Source organism: Gopherus evgoodei, chromosome 4 (genome assembly GCF_007399415.2).
Source record: "Gopherus evgoodei ecotype Sinaloan lineage chromosome 4, rGopEvg1_v1.p, whole genome shotgun sequence".
In the NCBI taxonomy this organism is placed as follows: domain Eukaryota; kingdom Metazoa; phylum Chordata; order Testudines; family Testudinidae; genus Gopherus; species Gopherus evgoodei.
In genome coordinates this window covers 28,713,223-28,737,586 of record NC_044325.1, presented here as the reverse complement: position 1 = coordinate 28,737,586, position 24,364 = coordinate 28,713,223, and the positions used below count along the sequence as shown (strand labels likewise).

Here is a 24,364-nt window from a genome sequence, read left to right as displayed (position 1 = left end):
AGTATCTAGTGTATTTGTTAAGGACAGGATTCTCAGCTGGGAACAGTCAAACCTCTGTTCATTCTGAGCTTCCCTTTTTATGGTTAAGGGGATGTCGTAATTAATTCATTTATTGACTGAGTGTCTGCAGGAGTGTAACTTTTGACCCAGTTGGATAAAGAAAGCTGGGGGGAGAGGGGAGCACTGTTCACTAACCCCTCTTGTGGAGTTAGTTGAAATAAGTTGTTTTGTTCCCTATAAGCAGGTTTGGCAGCAGCAGATCTAATGGTGAGGTTACCAGGGTGAAACATATCCATAACTCTCCATTAATAAAGCTGATATATATGTTGAATATAAACAATTCAAGTTTTGTCTCTGGTTGATAGCATTTTTCAAAGAATAAATCCCAAGAGAAGATGTGGCAGCACAGGTCAATATAGCATTTTCTGAAGTCAGGTATATGGGGAAGAAGCAGTAATTCCTGGTATATATGGACCATTCTCTCTCAGGGTAGTTCAAGGAACATTTCAGTTATAAATGGAGGAAAAAGTTTAACCTGAACCTGATGCTCTTGTTTCTCATTTAAAAAAAACCTGAAGTGTCAAGAAAAACATTTCAAGAAGACCAAGTGCAAATTATGGGTAAACTTTGTTTTATAAATTTAGATGAAGTGTCTCAAAGCTGTATCTGGATTATATAGAAAAGGTTTTATTTAGCAGTAATAGCTAGAAATATTGGAAAGCAATTCAGAATTAAAGAAAATCTTTAAATACTAAAATGTTCAGATGTGATAGGTGTGGGTAACAGTATTTTAGAAATACATTTTAGAGGTACCCTTCTCTTGAGGTGGTGGTTTCATATTTGTTCTGCTGCTGGTGTGCTTACATCTGCTATGACTATTCTAGTGTAGTTCTATTATCTTATAAAACTTTGCATATTTAGGAGGCTCCTGAAGAGTAGAACAATATCTTATTTCTTTTACTTTGGGGATGGAGGATGAAAGCATTTTATTGTTTTAACATTTTATTTTTCATCCAGGTGACACATTTCCTGGCCGCAGACTTATTAGATAGGGGGCACATCTCATTTACCAGGAAGCAGTGCTGGCAGCTGGTGGGAACGTGATACCTGTTGTCCTGTCCCCCAGGAGAGTGTTGCAGACTCTGGCATGGCAGAGGGCTGCTTGAGGGAAAAGCAGTGGCTATTCAGACCAGGGAGTTTCAGGGAAGGGGTGTGGTGCTTGGGGTTGCTGCTACAGTTGCAAGGCCCTCTATTTCTCAGATGGGGGAGCTGGAGAGAGGGTCCCAAAAGTGCATAGCAGCCAGGAGGAGAAGCTGATGAGTAGGGAACAGAAGTTCAGCAAGACCAAGAAAGCAAAATACAAGGAAAAGGGGGACACTGGAGAGCTAGAGATGAAGATGCAGAGGGGTGAGGCAGAAGGGAGCAGAAATAGGCCAATTCAAGCAATTGTTTGAAGCCTTGCTTCCTCCACCCTCTCATTGCCCCTTCTCTGTAATCTCCACTGTGGGGTTCGCCTTTCTCTGGTCTTGTTGAGTTACCACTTATAAGTTTTTCCACTCAGTGGCATATTGTCCTAGCTTTAGTGCATATTAGGAACCTGTTCACTCCTTTTCTCCATCTCCTCCCTTTTAATTCAGTGACACCTAGTTTGAATTGCAATCAGTATCCATCTGTAGAGGCCCACCAGATGAGTCCTGGGTAAGGGCAATAGGTGGCAGTTACTCCCCATTTGCTGATCATCTTCAAAATTGTAAACTTCCACTTCGTGGCAAACAGTATATGGCTCCTACATCATGGGAATAGTCAGGAACTGTGATTACATAGACGAAATACAAATAATTATTCTGCTGTCCAGGAACCTCACAAATTGAGCATTGTTAGGATTAGAAGACCCAAGGCTAACTGTACTTTTAAAAAAAAGTAAGCTCTGTGTATGGTTATATGGTTTTCTTTTTCATAGGGAACAGACAAAGATCAAGTTCTGTGTAAAACAAATTAAGAAGGCCTTTCACATGAAAGATGTGTATGCATTCCTTGACATAAGGTACCCAAACAATCTAGATAGAAAACATTGATTCAGTGAAAAATTGGTTCTTGTCCCAGTGTTGGAAAACCCAAAGGGGCTTATTGTCTAGTAAAGATCTCAGTCATTCTGGAGGGTGACATGTTTATTTGACTGTGAAGAAGCCATTCAGTTATTTAGTTTCAAAGTGTTCTCTTCCCAAGCTGGAATTTGAAGGTCAAGAGGCAGAAATAAGATTTATGTTCAGAACCTTGAAACTGGAGGTTATTTATTGCACTGTTGAGGTTTCTGGATTATTTTAAATGCTGTCCTGGGATACAGTAAATTCACTGTTGCATTTTTGTTACATACATATTTGTGGGAGAACATTCTAGGACTACTTGAATGGTTCTTGCAGGTGTTTGATCTTTTTGTGGCATCATGCCAATCACAATCTTAACTACTGCAAACATGGTTAAAGAGAAAGTTGAGTTCATTTTTAGATATATCTAGCTTCAGGACTCCAGTTATTAAAGACATGGACTATATAAAAATTTGTATATTTAACTGGCTTGATAAAGCTTATTGTATCACAGCTGAATATATTTTTCATATTGTCAGATCATAATTAATTATCAAATGGAATAGATTCTGTAATTCTCCAGTATGTATTAAATTATGCAAAGCCTTCTAATACAAAATCTTTTGTTCTGAAGCTTCCTTTTTTTTTACTTTTTATCAGATTTTTCTTATCAACTGAGAAGTTTTTTTTTCTGATCTCTGAAGAAATATACATTGCTTTTCACCTAGGATTCATGCCAACAGGATTACCTTGCACATTTCTTACAAAGTATTTTTGTAGTAACAATTTGGCAATTTAAACAACCTATGGTTGCCGTGTAGAAGTCTGTCATGAGCAAAAGAGACCATAAAAAACTGGCATATGGAGTAGAATAAGGATGCAAAAGAAAATCTGCTCAGTTTATAACCCTGGCATTTACTTCTTATAGTGAAAATGCCATATATAAAGAAGACTTCTGGAAAAAGAGGTCCTGTGAAGAGGAAGCTTGCAGAAGAATTTGCTCCTGGAGAAGTGTTAACAGACACATCAAAAAAAGAGTGGAAGTTAGGCATGCCTATAGGGCAAGGTGGCTTTGGATGCCTGTATCTTGGTAAGTTTGTGACCCAAACTACAACTTCTTAAAATGAAGATCTTTAAGGTCCCACTCTCCCTAATAAACTGGGGACCCTATTGTCTTCAAATTAACAACAGTTTGGTTATAGCTGCCATTTAGTGTTTTTCTTGCAGAATTGAGAAATGTAGGTAGAAAATAGTTATTAAAGGCACTGAAGATATAGTCCTCCATATGCTGTATTTGGAAGCCCCTCTTGGTTCTTACTCTAACCCCAACTACTTCATATAACAGATCATATTTTTCTTAGCTGAAGTGACATTCTTTATTCCCATATAAATCATCCATCTTCTTAATAATATCCCTCAAATGTTTGTAGGCAGATTTCATAATTCCCCCTTTCTCATATTTAATTAGTTTATCATCTTAAAGGTCATTTATTCACTTTTAATTTAAATTTAGTACTTGTGAGAGAGGCCAGGTTGTTGGTGTGGCCTCCAGCACTTTAGGCATCATCCCTACACTGCCTTGCCATGATATTTCAACTCTGACTTTGCAGGGCCTACCTGCAGAGATGAGAGGATTGCTCAGTCTCCATGCTAATTTGATCTTTGCTCTCTGTTTTGATGGTATTATTTGTCATGAGGATACTGGGCACCTAAATTCTAAACTGAGACTATTGACTCATTTGATATAGGATGATGACCAGACAACAGATGACAGCTTTCCATTTCGTCTCTGCTGGATTGCATTTGAACTGACATGGTCAAATGCTTGATATTACATAACCAGTTCTCTGTAATATCTATCAAGTCCAAGAATTTCACTGTCAGGGTGTCATTACATTTCATTTTGTAGTGCTATCTGTTTGTTGAGTGTGACAAAACGTGTAAAAAATAATATGGCACCTAATCCTTAAATGTATCTGTTTTCTGAATAAATGGGCAGTGTGAAGGTGGTCCTATCATAGCTATCATTCTACACACCAACGTTGAGGGGATGAAACTTTAGATGAAGACTCTAGCCAAAGGGCCTTTTGACTATGTGGTGCCTTCACTGTATGACAAGATGTCCTCCCTCTCCACGCAATTTATGTGGCATGATTGCATTGAATTATGTGGCATGCAGTCACTTATTGATTACAAAATCATTTGGTAAGCCATAGTGCTCCTAAAATGAACTGGCAACAGTAGGAGGAGATTAAGCATTGTATTGAAGGAAAGTAGCTACCAAGTGAGGTTTCTAGCCTTGCCATGGTGGCCCTCCACTTCTGCATGTTTTTGCCCATTCAATTTGTAATCCTACCAGAGGTGGAACTCTGCTCATGTTATACACTTGTGCATGTTAGTAGTTGTCTTTTCAGGAAGGACTAACCTTGCTCTCGCTCAGAGAATGCTTAAGCCCCTTCTACCACTGCTACAGATGTGTGCGTTGGCTTCCTGAGTAGCTGGTATTTTAAAACTGCCTGCCATAGAATCCCCTATTACACATCTCGTGTGGCATTCTAAAATGGCAGTCAGACAAGCTGAGAGCTGAAAGATATCCAAAAATATTTTTCTATATAGGGTATCTTCGTAAAAAGGTAAAAATAATGGCCTCCCATGCGTAAGCCACACTGTAAATTAGGCCTTACCTTTAAGTCACTTGAGAAGGTACTATTGAATGGCAAGGGGGTGGGTGACTTCTTTATCATTTAGTAAATGTCCCCAGTGGGAGAAATCAAGGCCCGAAATGTAACTTGGTTTTCTGCATAATTCTGACATCAAGCTACTGAACAATTTATATTCATGTTAATATTTAATTACTTTATAGAGTAGCTAACCAAATGACATAACAAGCAGTAGTTGTATATGTTTTACGATAGTTGCTTCTCATTCTACTGATAAACGCTTCATATTTTAACAGCTGATGTTAATTCTTCAAAATCGGTTGGCAGCGATGCACCCTATGTTATAAAAGTGGTAAGAGAAATTTTGAATCTATTTATTTCAGATATCAAATAGCTTCTATGTTATTGCATATGTAACATGAAACATCTCCTCAGCTAGAATTAATACAGTCATATAGTGTGAGCTTCATTATGTATGTTTAATAATAATTAAAAGCCCAGTGAGGATCAGGACCCCATTGTGCTAGCTACTGTGCAAACATATAAGACACGGTCCCTGTCCCAGACAGTTTACATGCTAAACACACAGTGATATATGAAGAGAGGAAAAGAGAAACAATCACATTTGTGCTGTAGGGAGACTAGAGAAGGCTAGGTTTCTGTAACAAGACAAGAGACCTTAGAATCTGAACTAGAGTTTTGGCTGTCTGGACAGAAAAGTTGGAATTGCAAATATTGGATAGGAAGGAGTGGCAGGATCTGAACACAGCCTGAGTGTATGGGACAGTTGATGAGAGGGAATTGAAAATGACCCGGAGGTTATGGTTCTGAATGACACTCAGAACGATGGTGTTATTAAAAGTGACAGAAAGGAGTGAGAAATGAGTATTGCAGAGAGAAGATCAGAAATTTAGTTTTGGCCATGTTAAATTTAAGTTAATGGAAAGACATCAAGAGAGGCTGAGACATGAGTCTAGATGAAAGACAGCAGATCAGAATTTGAAAGGCAGATCTGAGAGTCACCAGCACAAAGCACAAAGTTGATGCAGTGACCAAGATAATGCAGCATAATTCTTTACTTTACACCACTCAGGCAGCACAAACTGGATTAAATGTCTGTAAATGGCTATTGAAGAACTTCCTTCTGGTGTAAGACTGATATAGGCAGTTCCTGTGCCAGTTAGCCTCTTCCTTCTGGTGGCAGGAGTAGACTGGATGAAGGCCAGGGAAAGAGCAGAGCTCAGCTTTGCTACACCAATTCTCCCCTAGGAATTTTATGGTGGGTGTAAATTAGAGTGGCCCCATAACTGCACCGATTAATGTTAGGGCAAAACTGATGCTGACTTTAACTGACTCCCTTATGGGTCCCTACCCTGTGCCAAGATGGAACTCAGACATAGGAGAACTGAGCCTAGTATGAGCATATGACAACAAAACACCTAAGTTTAAATACTGAAGTTTAAATGTACTCTAAGCTTTGTTGAATCAGAAAGTTGTTGCCACTTAGTTTTTTATCTGGTGGGAAGGTAAAAGAAGTATACATTTAAATACGTGTGTTGTAATTGCTTGCACTAGAGAAAATAGGCTATATATTAGTTAATGATAATACATTCATGCAACTATTGGCCAAACTTTGTAATATATGTATTGCATTTTAACTTTTTCCAGTTTTAACATTTTCTTTTCCCAACCTCTTGATATGTAGGTTACATTTGATTACTTTGAATGTGGCCCCTAATTGGGTTCTGACTTTGAAAGTAGCTCCAGGCACCACTTGAGAAATTGGGAACATAGTAAATGGGCATACTAGATCAGACCAGTGGCCCATTGATCAAATATCTTGTCCCTGGCAATTGTCAGGACCAGATGCTTCAGAGAAAGGTGCATGACCTTTTATTGGAAAATTGTGCAATAACTTGTTAGTATGGACTTTTGTCTGAAGCATGAGGGTTTATATCATGCTTTTTCCTCTGTCTGCTCATTTGTTCAGCAGCAGTGAAATCTACTCTACTAATAGTTGGCCCTCTGTGAAAAATATAAATGTTATAGTAGATTTTTATTCCAGTTTAAAGATCCAATTAATTTAGTATCAAATAGTCTGCAGTGCTCAGTGCATCACTTTGGAAACTGACAGTGTCACATCATATGAACTATAAAATATACTTATTTTTTGACAATTGGTGGTGAGCTTGTTGGAAAGGATCATTTGCTGCGAAGTGGCATTTTGCCTGATAAGAAATAGAAGGTATTGTAACAGATTTTTGTTCTGTAATAATGGAATTGCCTTTTTATTGCGTTTTGTAGTACCTCTATTGCTAAGCTCCCTGAAAGTTAATTCATCTCCTTTTATTCCTGTCTATGTATTCAGGATGTCTTTGCACCAGTATGAAGTGCTCTGCACCCCATTTTTTTTGTTCTACTGTTTTCTTCTCTACTTATAAGCAGTTAGTGCTTTCTTTCTGCTCTCCCAGTCCATGCATTTTGATTTCCTCTCCAACAGATATTTGTCATACCTACGGTGAATGACCCATGACTTGTTGCTTCCCGTATCAACTGGGATGCAACTTCTAATAAGGGTCTGTTTTTGATACTCTGAGAGCCAAGTTAACTCACAGCAGAGATAAAGAGGTTAATAGCTGAAGGATTATTAATGTTCAGTAGTTACACAAAATGTTGTTCACCCAGCAATGTTCTTCAAATGGTTTAGACTATTAAAGCAGGATAGAAATTGGCTTAGTCTTTTGATATAGAGTTCTTACGGTTTTGGTATCTAATCGGTATAAAATGAATAATTGTAAAGTTTTTCACAGTTTTTTCCTAATGAAGAAATGCTTCTTAAAGTATGAATTTTCAGATGTCTCTGGGCAAATGTGGGTGCAAAGTTTATTTAATGACATTGCTTATCGTTTCTAGATGGGACAATTTAATTCTTAAAATACTGTTAAAGAAAAAAGAGGCAGATATGTCTTGAGTTTTGACATATACAATGTAATGGCAGAGAGTGGTATTTTTCTCTAGTCAAATTTAGTTTCAATTCTTAAAGCTTGGGCATGAATTTCTAGAGTACATCATGTTTGAATCTAAGTATTTCATAAGGTACCAATCACTACGGTTTTGAACATTGTTATCATAGTATCATAATACATAGTCATAATACAACATCATGAATGGGGAACTGTGGCCAATGGGAGGTGCGGGAGCAGTGCTTGCAGGCAGGAGCAGCATGGGGAACCACGTCGCCACCCCTTCCCAGGGCCATAGGCGCGTGCTGGCTAGTTCTGGGGCCGGGCAGGAGGGAGCCTGCCTTAGCCTCACTGCGGTTTGAGGTAAGTGCCACCTGGTGGGAGCCTACACTCCAGCCCTGAGCCACTTTCCAGAGCCAGCAGTCCATAGCCTCTCCTACACCCAAGCCCCAGCCCAGCCTTGAACTCCTCCCAGAGCCAGCCTCCCATAACCCCCTTTTGCACCCTGAACCCTTCCCACACCCCAGCCCTGAGCCCCTCCTGGAGCCAGCCCCCGTACCCCCTCCTGCAACCGAACACACTGCCCCTGCCCAGAGCCCCCTCTTGCACCCAAACTCCCTCCCAGAATTTGCACCCCTCACCCCCTCCTGCACCCCGCCCCAGGCTCAGCTCAGAGCCCCCTCCCACACTCGGAACCCCTCTGCCACAGCCCCCATCCCCTCTCCCAAACCCTTGATCCAGCCCGATGAAAGTGAGTGAGTGTGGGGAAGAGCAAGTGACAGATGGAGTGGGGGGATGGAGTGAGCGGGGCGGGGCCTCGGGGAAGGGGCTGGGTAGATTCTGGTTTGCACTGAAATTAAAAAAGTGATCTTGTGTGTAAAAAGGTTGGAGACCACTGTTTAGAATTAACTTTATTATGGAGGCATTAGTTGCAGCTCCATAATTAAGGCTGAATTCAGTTTTACACTTAAAGCATGAATCACTCCTGTTTGAAAAAAACCTGTATGCTTAGCAAATTCATGGCACTTACTCTGTGTACAGAATATATTTTCTGAGAATTTATAGGTAATCTGTTAGTTTGGGTTAAAATGAATTTTAAAACGTGTGCCTTTTAAAGAATTTAGCATCAGTCAGCCTTTTTTGTTCCAAATGATCTTAGTAATAGATAAGACTCTTCAAGCTTTCGATATAGTTGCAGTTAATTTAAATCTTGTACATAGGCTATATCTGAAGAAATTGTTATAATTAAGCTTTATTTTTGTATTGTTATGATTGTATAGGCAATATGTGGTCAGGTCAGCAGCTCAAGTGAGTGGGGCTGTTGCGATATCCTAGATAAATCAACCAATCACCACCCTTTTTCTGCAGCAAATTTGCATGTCACAATTCTGTTGGTTATAATGTGTGTGATATAAAGAATACTGGATGAGTGCCAGAGTTTCAGTGGTAGGTTACTTGGCCCAACTGTCCTTGCCCTTTAAAGTTTCCGCAGCCAGCCTGGGTATCAGTACTTGAAAGGCTACCCATAGCACTGCTGCCTTGGCTCTACTGTAAAGCAGGATAGTACTCCTGGGGGAACAGAGTAAGGACCCTTTGAGAAACCTTGAAAGTGCAGGAGTATTAGGACTTGGGAACTGGACTACTCTTGTCCCATTCTTCACATGATGATCTTCTTAATAGTGCTCTAAATCAATAAATAGTTGCAAATTAAGGGTCTGATGAAATTCATCCTAGGGTACTTAAGGAGCTAGCAGAAGCAATCTCAAAATTGCTAGCAATTATCTTGAAGCACTCTATTAGTCTATTGAGTCTATGAGGTCCTGGAGGACTGGAGAAGGGCAAACATAGTATCTATCTTTAAAAAGGGAAACAAAGAGGGACCTCAGAAATTGTAGACCAATCAGCTTAAATTCAGTATCCAAATAGATACTGGACTAAATTATTAATCAATTTGTAAGCATCTAAAGGCATATCTAGTGGGGACCCATAAGGGCCCATCCTGGGTTGAGTACTATTCAGTATTTTCATTAATGACTTGGATATGGAGTGGAGAGTGTGCTTAAAAATCTGTGGATGACACCAAAGTGGCAGGGGCTGCAAGCACTTTGGAGACAGGATTAGCATTTAAAATGACATTGACAAATTGGAGAATGGATCTGAATTAAACAAGCGAAGTTCAGTTTTAAGAACAGGTTGAACAGATACCTCTCAGGGATGGTCCTAGGTCTACTTGGTCCTGTCTCAGTGCAGGGGGCTAGACTAGATTACTTTTGAAGTCCTTGCTAGCCCGAATATATGGAGATATACCTATCTTATAGAACTGGAAGGGACCTTGAAAGGTCTAGTACCCTGTCTTCACTAGCAGGACCAAGTACTGTCCCTCACAGTCCCTTCCCCATCCCTAAATGGCCCCCTCAAGATTGAACTCACAACCGTGGGGTTTTGCAGGTCAATGCTCAACCCACTGAAGTATCTCTCCCTACATGTCTATGATTCTGTTATCTGCTTTGCGCTGCTCTGGTGATGCAAAGCAGCTATAAACCCAGGTTAACTGGCCAGTGCACTCTGGTTATTTTCCCTTTTCTGGTGTACCATTGAATCTGCCCTTAAAAGTTACAATTATAAAATGATTTTTAAGATTCATATTTCATATGTTCAAGGCATTGATAATATCATACGGTAACATTCTCTTTGGGTTTCTTGCTTAGTTTTCATGTATGAAATGTGTAATAATTACAAACAAAGGAAAAATCTACATTGAAATGGAGTTAGGGTTGAGTGTGTGTATCATAATCTAAAGGTAAAACACATTGCATGTAGGCATACCTGAGCTACATGTTCAAGCTAGCATGTTAACAATTGCAGTGTAGTTGCAGCAGCATGGGCTAGCCACCTGAGTATATTCCCAGGATCCTGGGCGGGATTGTACTTGGGTGGCTAGCTTATGCCGCTGCCTGTGGTGCCGCTGCCTGTGCTGCCACAGCTACACTGTTTTTTTGTGAACTAGCGTGGGTGGGCTTACATGTGCTGCTGTTACACCTCCTGGTGGCAGGGTGGACATACCCTAAATGTCTTATTCAATAGGAAGAGCTAATACTAAGAGGCATTATCTTGTAAGGACATAGAATTGTAATCAGTCATGGCTTCAAGACTTCTAAGGGGGATATACTTTTAGCAAGAATATTTAGAGATCAGTGTTAAATACTTTTCAGTCCAGCCATTTCAAGAGTTGAGATTTTTATTAAGAGCACAATTTGTTGTATGATGATCCCCAACATTACAATACCCTTAATTCAGAGAACCTAAAGATGATGACAAAAGTGTATTTAATAAGGCCCGCTAAAGCACTGCTGTAAACAGTTCATCCTATTTTCTGTTATCTTATTATTTAATCAGTATTGCCTGTGGTGGAAGGATACTTTCCTGATATTCCTAACACTTTCTGAACAGTCTCTGTTGTTAAAGCCATTTTAGTACACAGGGAATGAATTCTTATTGAATTATCACACTATTAAGAGTTGGGTGGTAAAGAGTGATATACTTGAATGTGGGTGTATATCAGCTTATATGAATTTTAAGAGCTACAGTTCATAATAGCTGAAAAGCAGCAGCTAAAGCTAACTAATTTTAAATTACTGTTTCAAAGGAACCCAGCCAGAATGGACCTCTTTTTACTGAATTAAAGTTCTACATGCGAGCTGCTAAACCAGAGCAAAGTAAGCAGTCTATCAGAATGAACTAAAAGACCATGTTTCCCTATAAATAATAATTTGTTGAGTTTTTAATAAAATAAAGGTGAAGTGATAGCCTTTAATGTTAAATGTATTGGTTGGCTCATCTGTTTAGATTCATTTTTTAAAAATGACCTTCTTATGTTCATTTACATTTCTTAATTGTATTCCTTTATCATAAATGGATGTTTCTTTTTACAATGACACAATTTTTTTTCTAAATGGATAATTACTGAAGATAATTGTTTATAAATAAGAGTTACTGAAGTAGAACCATTGCTCTTGGCCTCTTTCTCACACCTAAGATCATAAACCTTTGAGGGCTCAGCCTGTAATATCATCGGAACAAATAGGATTTTCTTAGTGTTTAAAGCCAAACAAGATTTTAGTAAGATTAGAAGAAAAATAGTTATTTGAGAACTTAAAAATAGTTGAGGCACTATTTGGAAAAAACGGAATCTGCTGTGTTAAAATGTAGTCTTGCAGTTACATTTTTGGTATGTAGTTTTCCATCAGCAGTATTAGTTGTATTAGTTTCAGTATACATTACAGTTTGATCTCCTTTATCAAATACCTGTTTGTGTTAGGATATGTTTCATTACCAGATTTAGAAACAGATAGAAGAGCCTACTTGTTATCTGGTATACTTGGTTCATGGCTTCTCACTATCAGATAATGATCAGATCTTACATGCATAAATTTTAAATGATTTATAAGTAATCTTTTCCACAGGACTCCTGCAGTACAAGTTCATAACCTTGTTTTATTTATATTTTTAGTTCAGAAATGGACTAGTTCCCATAAACTGAAGTACCTAGGTGTACCGAAGTACTGGGGCTCTGGCTTGCATCAAAAAAATGGAAACAGGTAAAATAAGTCTTGTGCTTAGGACATATTCATATTTTCCCACCCACAACAACTTCTTTTATATCCATCTCAGAGTCCAGCTCTTAATTTATAAATCCTTGACCATTATAAGATAAATTCTAGAATTTTTCTTTTAATTATCCTGAACATGTGTGCAGAATTAGTCTTTTAATTCACATGTATAAAGAAGGAAATGCACTGTTTTACTACACTTTGCCTTCTTATCTTCAGCTTGTTTACTCTTGGGGGAGAGAGTTTTTTTTATTTAATCTGAAAGATGGTATAGACAGTCCAATCCTTATTTTATTTCAAAAGTTCAAGGCTAGGTTTTTATACTCTTTCATGTGAGATTGAGGAATCCATTAGCTCAGAGAGATACTGACTTTACATGCATTTATGGCTAGTCTCTAATAGCACAGAATCAGTTGGGTGGGGGATGGCTAATTCTTTGGCAAAACAGTAGTGGTTACTCCAGCAGATTGTGTGACATCAGCAGGGAAAGGTGTTGGAGGAAGCGAGATCCATGCTAAGTGTGGAACTTGTAGAATTAGGGATCTTGTAGACCTTGCACAGTAGTGCTAACTTTCTCTGACTAGGTCAATTCAGAGTGCAATTAATACATATGGCCTAAAGTGTCTGAATAGGGTATTAAATCATCCAGTAATCTAATGTAAATAACTTGAATTCGGGTGATATTGGGATGCAAAAGAAAATGCAGTATGACAAAATGTAACTGTCTCAATCCAAATGAGCTTTTCAGATACATAATGTTTCATGTGCAGGGCTTTTATGGAATGAGCTTTTATTATAAAGTCAGACTATGGTGACATTAGAGATTAATATCAAAACATATTTGATAGGGGAGCTTCATTTCAATAAGTAGAATGCTCATTTAAATCTTAGTAGTATTACTTTTAAAGCAGCCAGCTTGTGAAAGTCACCACTTAAGTACAATATAAAAGACTTTTTTTGGGGAAAAAAAATATTGATCTTAACAGGCAATTAATAGTTGCTCTTTCCTGTTGTGAATGAAACACCATAGTACTTTCCGAGATGGGCACTTGTTATACTGCATAACTAGCTAGATCTCAGTATCATACTTTTAATGGAGGACCTTTTGTTTATAAAGCAAACAAAACAAATATTAGGGTTGAAGTACAGTACAAAAATTCTAGTGTTCATCAATATTTGTTTGCCTGCATAGCTGATTTTTTATTCTAAAAATAAACATGCTTGAATTCAGTAATTTAGTGCAATGGGGTAAAATACTGTACACATTTTAATTCAGTGACTTTTTCCTCTGATTTTGAATTTCAGCTACAGATTTATGGTAATGGACCGATTTGGGAGAGATCTTCAGAAAATTTTTGAAGAGAATGCAAAGCAGTTTGCACACAAAACTGTGTTAAAATTAAGCTTGAGAATAGTAAGTAATAGTAATTCCTGAAACATTTTTAAAATCCATTTTCCTAATGTAGCCTTTTGCTAAAAGGCAATTTGTGCTGAATAGTGGTCCTCTGCTGGCTGGAGTTGGGTACTACGCTGATACTCCTGTATATTGTGTTTTGTTAGCTTGATATTCTGGAATATATCCATGAGCATGAATATGTGCATGGAGACATCAAGGCCTCAAACCTTCTCCTGAGCTACAAGAATCTTAATCAGGTATTTCTGATATCTGTGCTTCATTTCTCCTGTTTTAATCTTTTTTGACAACAAACTGAGGTGCTTTGAACCTGTGAATGTTAGCAGAAGTCTTATTTTTATGAATGTATACGGTGATATTTCTGCTTGACATTTATATTTAATATTCTACATTTTTGATGCAATTTGCTGGCAGTTTATCAAGTTGGCTATTCTTCCCTAAATAATATTCAGGAGGAGTGCTCGTGATACAAAATGAATTTCAAATAGCTATTTGGGGGTGGAAGCTTAAAATTATATAGTACACCAGTAAATTATGTTTGCCTGTCTGCTTTGTCACTTTTTTATTTCCTTTGTTCAAGGATCCATCAAATACAAGTGTTCTGTTACTTGGAAAATTTGTTCTCTTAACATGTTGATTAGTCAAATCAATTGATTTACAGAAATATATTTAGTGTTCTAATTTTTTAAACCCTTTAGTGTTTGGAAAATGTGCATTTAATTTCCATATTCTGCAGGTTTCCCTGTCCAAATAGTTTACCTCACAAAGTAGATTAACTATTGCCAGTATATTTAGAAGTAGTCAGAGGATAATGAAGAGTACTACCTGGCATCTATTCTTTTGCAATACTCCTTTTGTTGTAATAGGACAACAACAATAGCTTTATATGAATACTCAAGAAATACAGCATGATAAGTATATTCTAATCTCTGATATCTAAGCCTCTTCTACCGTTGTCCAATAGACCATTGTAATCCAGACTGCTCCTAGATAAGAACTTAACATTTTACTTTGCACTGCCACTAGATCAGCAGTAAATGATTTCTAAAACTGGTTGTCATTTTTCACATAGTGCATGAAGTGACTGAAAACTTGTTACAGTTTTCAAATTTTATATGTGTGTCTCATGTTTAAAAATGAATAAATGAGCTTTTTAATTCAAAGAGCTGACCCTTTGGAGTTTTTGTTCTAAAGAAGTTCTGAGAGTCACTTGTATTTATTTTTATATGAATTCTTCTGTACGAATAGTCCTTTGATCTCTGCATGATATGTGGGATTTAATAGGTGTACTTGGTTGATTATGGCCTTGCTTATCGATACTGTCCAGAAGGAGTGCACAAAAAATATAAAGAAGACCCCAAAAGATGTCATGATGGTACAATTGAATATACTAGTATTGATGCACATAAGGGTGTGGGTAAGTAGTTAAAGCTTTAATTCGCTTTGTTCATACAAGACTGTTTTTTTTAATCACAAACATTTTAGAGAGGACATTTTAAAATAGATTCCTATTTACTGTGAAGTCCTAACACTGTGTTTAAAAAACTAAACATTCCAACTGTATAGCAGAAGTCAGCTATGTTTTTTTTTCTGAAATTTGCTGGGCAACGGAATTAGAGCATTTACTAATTTTGTCAGCTGTTACTTTGCTGTAGTGTTGGAAATCATTTGTATTCCTTTTCATATGACATGTTTATATCTCCTTTATATAAAAACGCACCTAATCTCTTAAGATTGATCATGTGTATCTGTTAGTATGAGACATGTTTATTGAATTGGTACTAACTGTGTAAGTGGACAGGTGTGTGATAATGATTCTGGGATGATTCTGGTGAGGGGAAAAATACACAGCTATTTGAGGGAGTTAATGGTCCCTAATTCAGTTAAGCATACTTCTCTCATATTTGGCCAGGTTGAGCCTTAAATTCCGTTTGATGTAAACTACCATCCTTTAAATCTAATCTGTGTCAACTGAAAATAATAAAGCAAAAAGTGAAAAATATTAAACATTATAGTAACGTGACTTTATAAAGAGCAAATCTTGCCAGACCAAGTTTGTTGCTTGTTCTGATAAAAATATAGAATTAGTGGTTGAAGAACATAAGAATGGCCATAATGGGTCAGACCAATGGTCCATCTAGCCTGGTATCCTGTCTTCTGACAGTGACCAATGATAGGTGCTTCATAGGTATGACAGAACAGGTAATCATCAAGTAATCCATTCTCTGTTGCCCATTCCCAGTTTCTGGCAAACAGAGGGTAGGGTCGCTGCAGAGCACAGTTTTGCATAGAAAAGCAATAGAAGTGTTATACTTGAATGTTTAGAAAAGTTTTTGATGTCTTGCACAAGTTTTAATTTAAAAATTAAAATCTGCTTGGATGTAAACTCTCACCTGGGCTAAAAATTGACTAACAGACCTTAAGGGGATTTTCTGTTGATACATTTAATAAAATTTTAATCAGTATCTTGTGGAACACATGAAAGCAAATAGTTTTATCCTTTGTCTTGTCAATGTACAAGATTTCAGAATCTTCTTCAAGCAACATTTCAGTATTCAGGAAATCTGAAGTATTTCCATTTGTGGAATAATAATTTGAAGAACTCACGTTTCAACTGTATTCTCTGTTTTTGGGGAATGGGGAAGTAAAAATGTTTGAACATAACTCAGTCAGTTCACTCTATTTTGTCACAATGTGAGGACTTAAAATGCTTCAGAAATTGGGATAACTGCAGCATGTCATATTCGTGAGCGGAAGAAAGAGATTAATTTCAATTCCTTTATCAGTCTTCCAGCCATTTGAGCAATACTTCTTGTTCCTTTCCTTCCTTCTTCCCTCTGAAATAAACTCAAAGCATACTGTAGTTGTTAATTACTGTTAACTTGGCTTTCAGTTGTCTTACTATGTTACAAACTAACTTTAAATGTGTGTATGTATTTATGTATATTTGTAGCTCCATCAAGACGGGGTGACTTGGAAATTCTAGGTTACTGTATGATTCATTGGCTCAGTGGCCATCTACCATGGGAGGACAATTTAAAAGACCCCAACTATGTCAGAGATTCAAAAATTAGGTAAGGAACTTGTTATATTTTCTCATTTTAAACTTAATCTAGGAATAAAAATATTTCAGTGTAGCATATTATGTACTCATAAACAATGCTTCCTCTTCTGTAGAGCTGGGTAATATTCTGTCTACTCTGCAGGCTGGAAGGAGATTCCAGAGTTATAATGAAGTCCAAACTGTAGGTTATATTCCCCTTCAACCTCCCCCTTAATTACATTCCTTCCTTTAGTCCCATCCCCTTCAAAATAATTAAACCTTCTAATTACACCCCCATAACTTTTGTACTTGGTCAACACCATGTCCCTCTGTTAAGTATCTTTTATATTAGCCCCTCACAGCACTCTTGTGAGATAGACAAAGCACTACCACCCCCATTTTACAGATGAGGAACTGAGGCACAGAAACTAAATAGCCTACACAAAGTCACACTGGAAGTCTTTAGCAGATTAAGGAACTGAACTTGGATCTCCTGAGTTCCTGATTACTGCCCTAAACAATGGATCATCCTCCCTCATTTCCTCTGCCCACTGTTTGCCATCTTTGCAGAGAGTAAGTGCTGTCAGGTGCCTGCAGTACTGCTTTTGCCACCAGTACCTGGCAGTCATTGCCTAGAGCAGCTTCTTGTCCCTCCTGTTAACACTGCTGCCTCAGTGTTTCTCAGAACAGCAGCGTCTCTCCTCTTCTAGTTGCTGATCTGATAAAAGGCACCAGTGCAAGGAGGAGTGAAGGGGAGTAATAATAGTTCTGAATAGCAGTGGCTAGAGCAGAAATTGGCCTTGCATGGATGCAAGAAGGAATTGACATGTGAGGGTTTAAAGTGGAACTTCATCTGAGCCACAGTTTTCTATCTGTATGTAGTTTGGAGTGGTTGGTGAGAGAGCCAAAATCTTCTATGTTGACTGGCCGATATATTCATCCATGACCACAAAGGTTCTAAATAATTTGAGATATACCTATCTCATAGAACTGGAAGGGACCCTGAAAGGTCATTGAGTCCAGCCCCCTGCATTCACTAGCAGGACCAAGTACTGATTTTGCCCCAGATCCTTAAGCAGCCCCCTCAAGGATTGAACTCACAACCCTGGGTTTAGCAGGCTCATGCTCAAACCACTGAGCTATCTCTCCACCTTCTGAGCCCATGTTTATTTAAAGAAGTGCATCTGTATCTTTTGTTAAATTTTATTCAATCAAAACAAAAATCACTACTTCACTATTAGTATTAAACTAAAGTAAGAATAAAGCAGTACAACTACCAATCAATATCAAATCAGTGAATTAGTCTTTGCATTGGATTGGAGTTATGTCATAAAATGAGTTAAATCATCAAATTAATTCTAGAAATAATCCTTGTAAATGCTAAAGAGAATTATAGGAAGGTGCTGGTCTGAATTCTTTAGTTGGGAGTTATAACCAATGTTGATCAAATCTGGGACTTAGAGCTGGTTAAAAATTCAGTCCCGAAATGAAAATACCTAATAACTGACACATAGCTCAGAGCTAATTGTTTCCTTCTTAGAATTCTGTTCTTGTGTGGTGGCTAATCCTTGATGGTTTCTTGGATTTTCTGTTGATTGTTATAGTTTCCAAACTTTGCTGACTCATCCTTGCATCATCTCCCTCCAAGGTGCCTGGACAAATCAGGTGTAAGACCTACCTTGGAGCCATGCAGCAGTGTGGTCCAGTCAGGTTTGAATTAGGTCATTAGCTTGTGTCAATTCTGTGAAAGTCCTTTTTTAAACTAGTAACTTAATTTTTAAAATCTGGGATTTTACATACTACAGGGACTGAAAGTCTGTTTGCCCCCTACACCTCCCCCACCCCCAAAATAAATAAATAAATATATATATAAAAGAATGGTGGACATTAAACCACTTGAAGAAGTTGGCATGATCTTATCTAGGCAAAAGGTCTTTGTGACATGTCATCAGTTGATGGAAACTGTATTATGAAACATGCTATAAAAGTAGCTGATTTAAAAAAAAACCCAACGGCTTACTAACTAAATTAAAAATAAATAAAATCTTGTGACCAATATTGCCACTGTTTTCACAAACAAGACAATTTACAGTAATACTTGGAACTGGCCTATAGGTCATGCAGTTTGCCTTTTTGAAAGTTTCATCTTGACATAGGGAAGTTACTTTAAAGCATCTCAAGATGAAACTCACTTTAAATATAAGATGTTCAATTTTATATAGGGTCTGCATTCTTATATTTCTTATTCTGTTTTTCTCACACCTGGATCTCAGCCTTGTTCCTTAGCTTACCGAGTCAGTTGCTTGGGAACAGCACAGTGCTGCAATTCTGTTTCCTTAAGAAGGGATTCAACTGGCCCTACAGAGGGAATTTTCTTGTCTAGGTGAAGTGAAGAGCATGTGATTACAAGGATCCTGCAGAATTTAAAGTGCTTGCATTGTACTTTTTATCCAAAGATCTCAAAGCATTTTACTAATGTGGATAAGTATTCTACTTTCATAGAAAGGAAGACTCTAGGACAGATATTGTCATGTAAGGAGCCAGTTACCTTGATAGAAACAAAACTGAGGCTTCCGATTTTCCAGTTTCTTGCTGTGATCATTAGACAAGTGCAAAAGGTAACAGAATCAAAACAAAAGGACTGCAAGAAAAGATTATACAATATTAAAACTATTTTTATTTACATGTCAATATTTTAAAAAATTTCTTTTTAATGCTTTAATACGATATGTTTTAAAAGAAATACAGATCACCTGTGAATGAACAAACTGTTTCACAATTGTTATTAAATATAATTTATCCACAATCTGAAGTATTGATTCTTCTACTTTTATTTCTCAGATATAGTGAGAATATTACAGATTTGATGAACAAGTGCTTTCCTGAGACAGAAAAACCAGGTGGGAAGAGCTTTTTAAAATATTAGTACTTGGGATTTTATTCTAATAGACACACATTTAATCCTTAGTCTCTCAAAAAATATAAAACACATTGAAATAAAGCATTAATGATTCATTCTTCAAAGAAACCCAACTGGCCACCTTACCATACCACAGCTAACTTTAATAGGGTTTAGGTAGATTACTCAGTTAGGCCAGGAATGCACTCACAGCATATCTGAAATTCCCATTTTTATGTGGCAGTACTACTTTAATATTTGGGTATGTGTAGTAATTTCTTCTGTATTGAGTTGAATACAAACACAGACAGATGACAATTCAGCTGCTTGGAAAGATTGAGTGGGTGTCAGATTGTTGTCAGCATGTAGTCCATCTGGGAGAGGTGTCTCTAATATTCTGTTCCTCCTAACACATCTTTGGCTATATCTGCACTTGCAGCTAGGAGGTGTGATTCCCAGCGTGGATGGACAGACTCATGCTAGTTTAGCTTGAGCTAGCATGCTAAAAATAGTAGTGTGGATGTTGCAGTATCCACAGCGGCTTGGGCCAGGCCACAGTGGTTGACTAGGTTGCATCTAGGTGGTAGTGTTCACTGCTATTTTTAGCATGCTAATGCGAGTCTGTCTACTCTCATAACTCCTAGCTGCCGTGTAGACATACCCTTTAAGTTCTCCCCAGTGACTAGAGCCAGTACCTGCCTCTGCTTCTGCCTTCCCAAACAGTAGTAAAGTGAAACTGACCAATGTTTTGAATAGTAGTGATTAAATTTACAAGACAGGTAAGTTTTCTTTCCATTATAGGAAAGGTGTGAACAGTAGTAGTCACTAGTTTAGTCTGTAGACTGGAAGATAGCATTGCACTGGCTCACACTCATTTCTATTTGGAAACATCTTCACAACTGTAAGGGTTAGAAATTAATTTTTGTAATAAATTTAGATTCTAAAAAACACTTGTCTGAGAAAGCTCATGACTCTCCAAATGAGAGTTGGCTAGCGGATTTTCAAAGTCCTGACATTAACTATACATGCTTTTTTGCAGAAGTTAGAAATGGAAAAATTCTCTTGGGTCACCCAATCCTAATTGTCAATACAGGATTGTTTCATGCTTATTAGTATTTGAGCAACTATAGTTTTAAAGGTGAAATGATGAGAAGTCCCTGCCTTTGATTAAAATAAAATACATGAAAAATAATTTCTCCTTAACTTTACCTGGCAAAGTTCTGGGCTAAGGCTCTTATTTCACGTGTAGTAGATCATCTTAAATGCGGGAAGACATACTAGTTGAATAAAAGGCTCACTGTAGAGGAGATAAGCATGTTCAAAAATAGTTTTTAAAGGCTGAATATTTCCTTCATTGTAATGAATGTAGAAGAGTGGTGCTGTGATAATTTGTTAATGAGCCCTGGGATGATTTTTTTCTTATTTCTAAAATATGCTGTATTAAACAGCTATAATTATGTTTAAATATCCATATCAAAGAATCCCAAAAAGAGTGTATACATAATTCTCACATTTTTTGGTAAAACCTATTGATTACTAACTGCTTGAAATAGAAATTAATTTTACGTACCATTCCCTCAGATGAAATAGCCAAGTACATGGAAAAGGTGAAGTTATTGAGCTACGAAGAGAAACCTCTTTATCAGCATTTCCGAGAAATACTTTTGCAAGGTCTTAAGGCTATTGGGCAAAAGGATGATGGCATACTGGACTTCAGTTTTTCAGAGAATGGAGATTTGCGAACCAAGCCTGTACAAAAGGTTGTTTCTTTTTACTTTTAAAATCAGCTTTTAATGGATCTTGTTTTAAACTAAATAAAAGAATTAAATAAAATGATATGGAAAACGGATGTTATAATTAGCCCAGATAGGAAAGTAAGGAAAAAGAAAAGTTAGTCTCAAATGTTTGTTAGCTTTACAGCATATTTCATAAGCAGACACGTGGGCTAATTTTAATTTAACTAATTACTCTGAAAGTTTTTAATATAGCACAATGTTAGCAGGTATACTTTCACATGCAGTAAATAATACCTTGGGAAAGAGAATGTATATTTAGTTGTAATGACATTTGAACAGATGAACATTGCAGTTAATTTACACATTTTTTCAAGAGTCTAAAAAATTCCAGATGGGCCAAAGTGTGAGGTAAAATCAGAAGTCTAGTTACCTTTTGGTTTCATTTCAGGTTTCTTACCTTACATAACTAGACCTGAATACTTACTTTTAAATGAACATCCTTATGTCATCAATTTGCTACTGAAATTCAGATATTGTGTACAGTATTATTATTTTATTATCGTAGCACCTAGGAGACCCAGCCATGGACCAGGGTCCCATTGTGCTAGGCACTGAACAAAAAGGTGTTTTTTACAATTAGTATAGTATTAGATTAAGGGTATATTAATCTTTTTATTTAGGCTTGGCAAATTTTTGTTTTACTATAATTTTGCTGTATTTAGCAATGCTTGTTTTTAAGTATTTATTTTATTAATTTAAATTTTCACAGTTGGGAAATTGAGGAGGGGTCAGACAATTAATTGATGATAGTAGATATTAAGATTCAGCAAGTTAGCTTTATAATATTAAAATATAAATTGTCAGCATCACGTCAGAAGATAAAGTAAATATCCGTAAATCAAACTCTTTAAGTTCTCAACAACATTTTATTTGCTTATCTGTACATTTAGATTATTATCAGTGGAAATATTTTTGTTTGTATGTGTATGATGAAATCGATATTTACCGACAAAAATCTAATACTTCCAGAGGTATTTGTATTTAAGTAGACCGAACTGTAAATTTTCTCTCACATATGGAACCTTGTTGTGCAGAACATTTGCACAAGTAGCTCTTCTAGTTAGTAAAATGTACAATCATACTTACACCATGGAGGAGATTTTATAATTCACACGTTTCAGAAAAGGATCCTAGCATATTAACTTAATGGGAAATCAGTATTTACCTATAGTCAGTAGGCAACTGCTTGTGTGGAATCTGTGTGGATGTTTATACAGAAGAAACATATGCTAGTGGGACCAGTTCTTAGTAAAAGCTATAGTCCTATATATATGCAGAAAGCCCTCTGGCAAATTTATTTCATAATTATTTCATCATTTCATGAAAACTGCTCACTAATTTTTGGGAAAAAGTTAAAACGTGGAATATGTTATGAAGAATAATACTGAGGCATTAATATAACTAAAATTTTGAGCTAGGTTATCAAATAAGCATTACTGTTACTGCCTGTATAGGACAAAACTTGATAGACAAAGGCAAGTAACTGGGAGACAGACATTTTAGACTTGATCCTCATTAATAAGGAGGAATTGGTTGCAAAACTGAAGGTTGAAGGCAATGTGGGTGAAACTGATCATGAAATAATATATGTAAAAACTCTGAGGAAAGAAAGGAGTGAGAAGCAGAATAGGGACAATGGACTTCAAAAAAGCAGACTTCAACAATTCAGAGCTATGTACATAGGTATGTACAGTCCTATGGGAAGAAAATCTGAGGGATAAAGTAGTTGAGAAGATCTGAAAGTTTCTCAAGGAGATTAAATGTGCAACAGCAAACTATCCCAAGCAAAAGAAAGATAAGAATAATAAGAGGCCCATATGGCTCCTTTAGGAGATCTTTAATCACCAGAAAATCAGAGAAGAGTCCTACAAAATGTGGAAACGTTAACAAATTGCTTAGGAATACAAAAGAATAGCACAAGCATGTAGTGATAAAATCAGGCTGAGGCTCAAAATGAGTTTCATCTAGCAAGTGACATAAAAGACAATAAGAGGGTCATAGAATATGACATGAAAACTGAAATGTTTAATGCCTATTTTGTTTCTGTCTTCTCTAAAGAGGCTAGTGGTGGCCGGATACTCAACACAGTACTAACAACAATGGGGAAAAAATCAACCCAAAATAGAGAACAAACAGGTTTAAGTGTATTTAGATAAATGAGATATATTGAAGTTGGCAGGGTCTGATGAAAATCACCCTATGATACTTAAGGAACAAACTGAAACAATCTTGGACCTTTAGCAGTCATCTTTGAGAACTCATGGAGAGATAGGTAAGATCCCAGGGGACTGGAGAAGGGCATACATAATATCTCTCTTTAAAAGGGAGAACAAAGAAGGCCCAGGGAATTATAGGCCAGTCATCCTAACTTTGGTACCTGGTAAGATACTGGAACAGATCAGATGCTTACAGATTGATTTGTTTAATAGAAGATAATTGAGTTATATGTAATAGCCAACATGGATTTGTAGAGAATGAATCATGCCAAACCAACCTAATTTCCTTCTTTGACAGGGTTATAGCCTGGGTAGGGGGAGCAGTAAACATATATCTTGATTTAATAAGGCTTTTGACACAGTCCCATGTTGCATTCTCATTAGCCAATGTGGCCACAACTGTTTCACATTTGGGGACAATATATACCTTCAAGTCAGTGGCATTGCTATGGGTACCCGCATGGTCCCAGAGTATGCCAACATTTTTATGGCTGACTTAGAACAATGCTTCCTTAGCTCTCATCCCCTAACGCCCCTACTCTGCTTGCACTACATTGACGACATCTTTATCATCTGGACTCATGGAAAAGAAGCCCTTGAGGAATTCCACCATGATTTCAACAATTTCCATCCCACAATCAACCTCAGCCTAGACCAATCCACACAAGTGGTCCATTTC

At 37.1% G+C, this 24,364-nt stretch overlaps 1 protein-coding gene across 1 annotated transcript in view; it reads left to right on the top strand.

Annotated features, from left to right (window-relative positions):
* The window catches only part of VRK1 (VRK serine/threonine kinase 1), a 47,922-nt gene that overhangs the window by 5,505 nt on the left and 18,053 nt on the right, over positions 1-24,364 (top strand). Inside the window, 10 exon segments of the mRNA XM_030558795.1 lie at positions 3,013-3,174; positions 5,041-5,096; positions 11,354-11,423; positions 12,218-12,305; positions 13,623-13,731; positions 13,878-13,970; positions 15,016-15,148; positions 16,685-16,805; positions 19,616-19,674; positions 21,255-21,433. Of these exon segments, the coding sequence (XP_030414655.1) occupies positions 3,018-3,174; positions 5,041-5,096; positions 11,354-11,423; positions 12,218-12,305; positions 13,623-13,731; positions 13,878-13,970; positions 15,016-15,148; positions 16,685-16,805; positions 19,616-19,674; positions 21,255-21,433 (1,065 nt within the window). The 5' untranslated portion in view covers positions 3,013-3,017.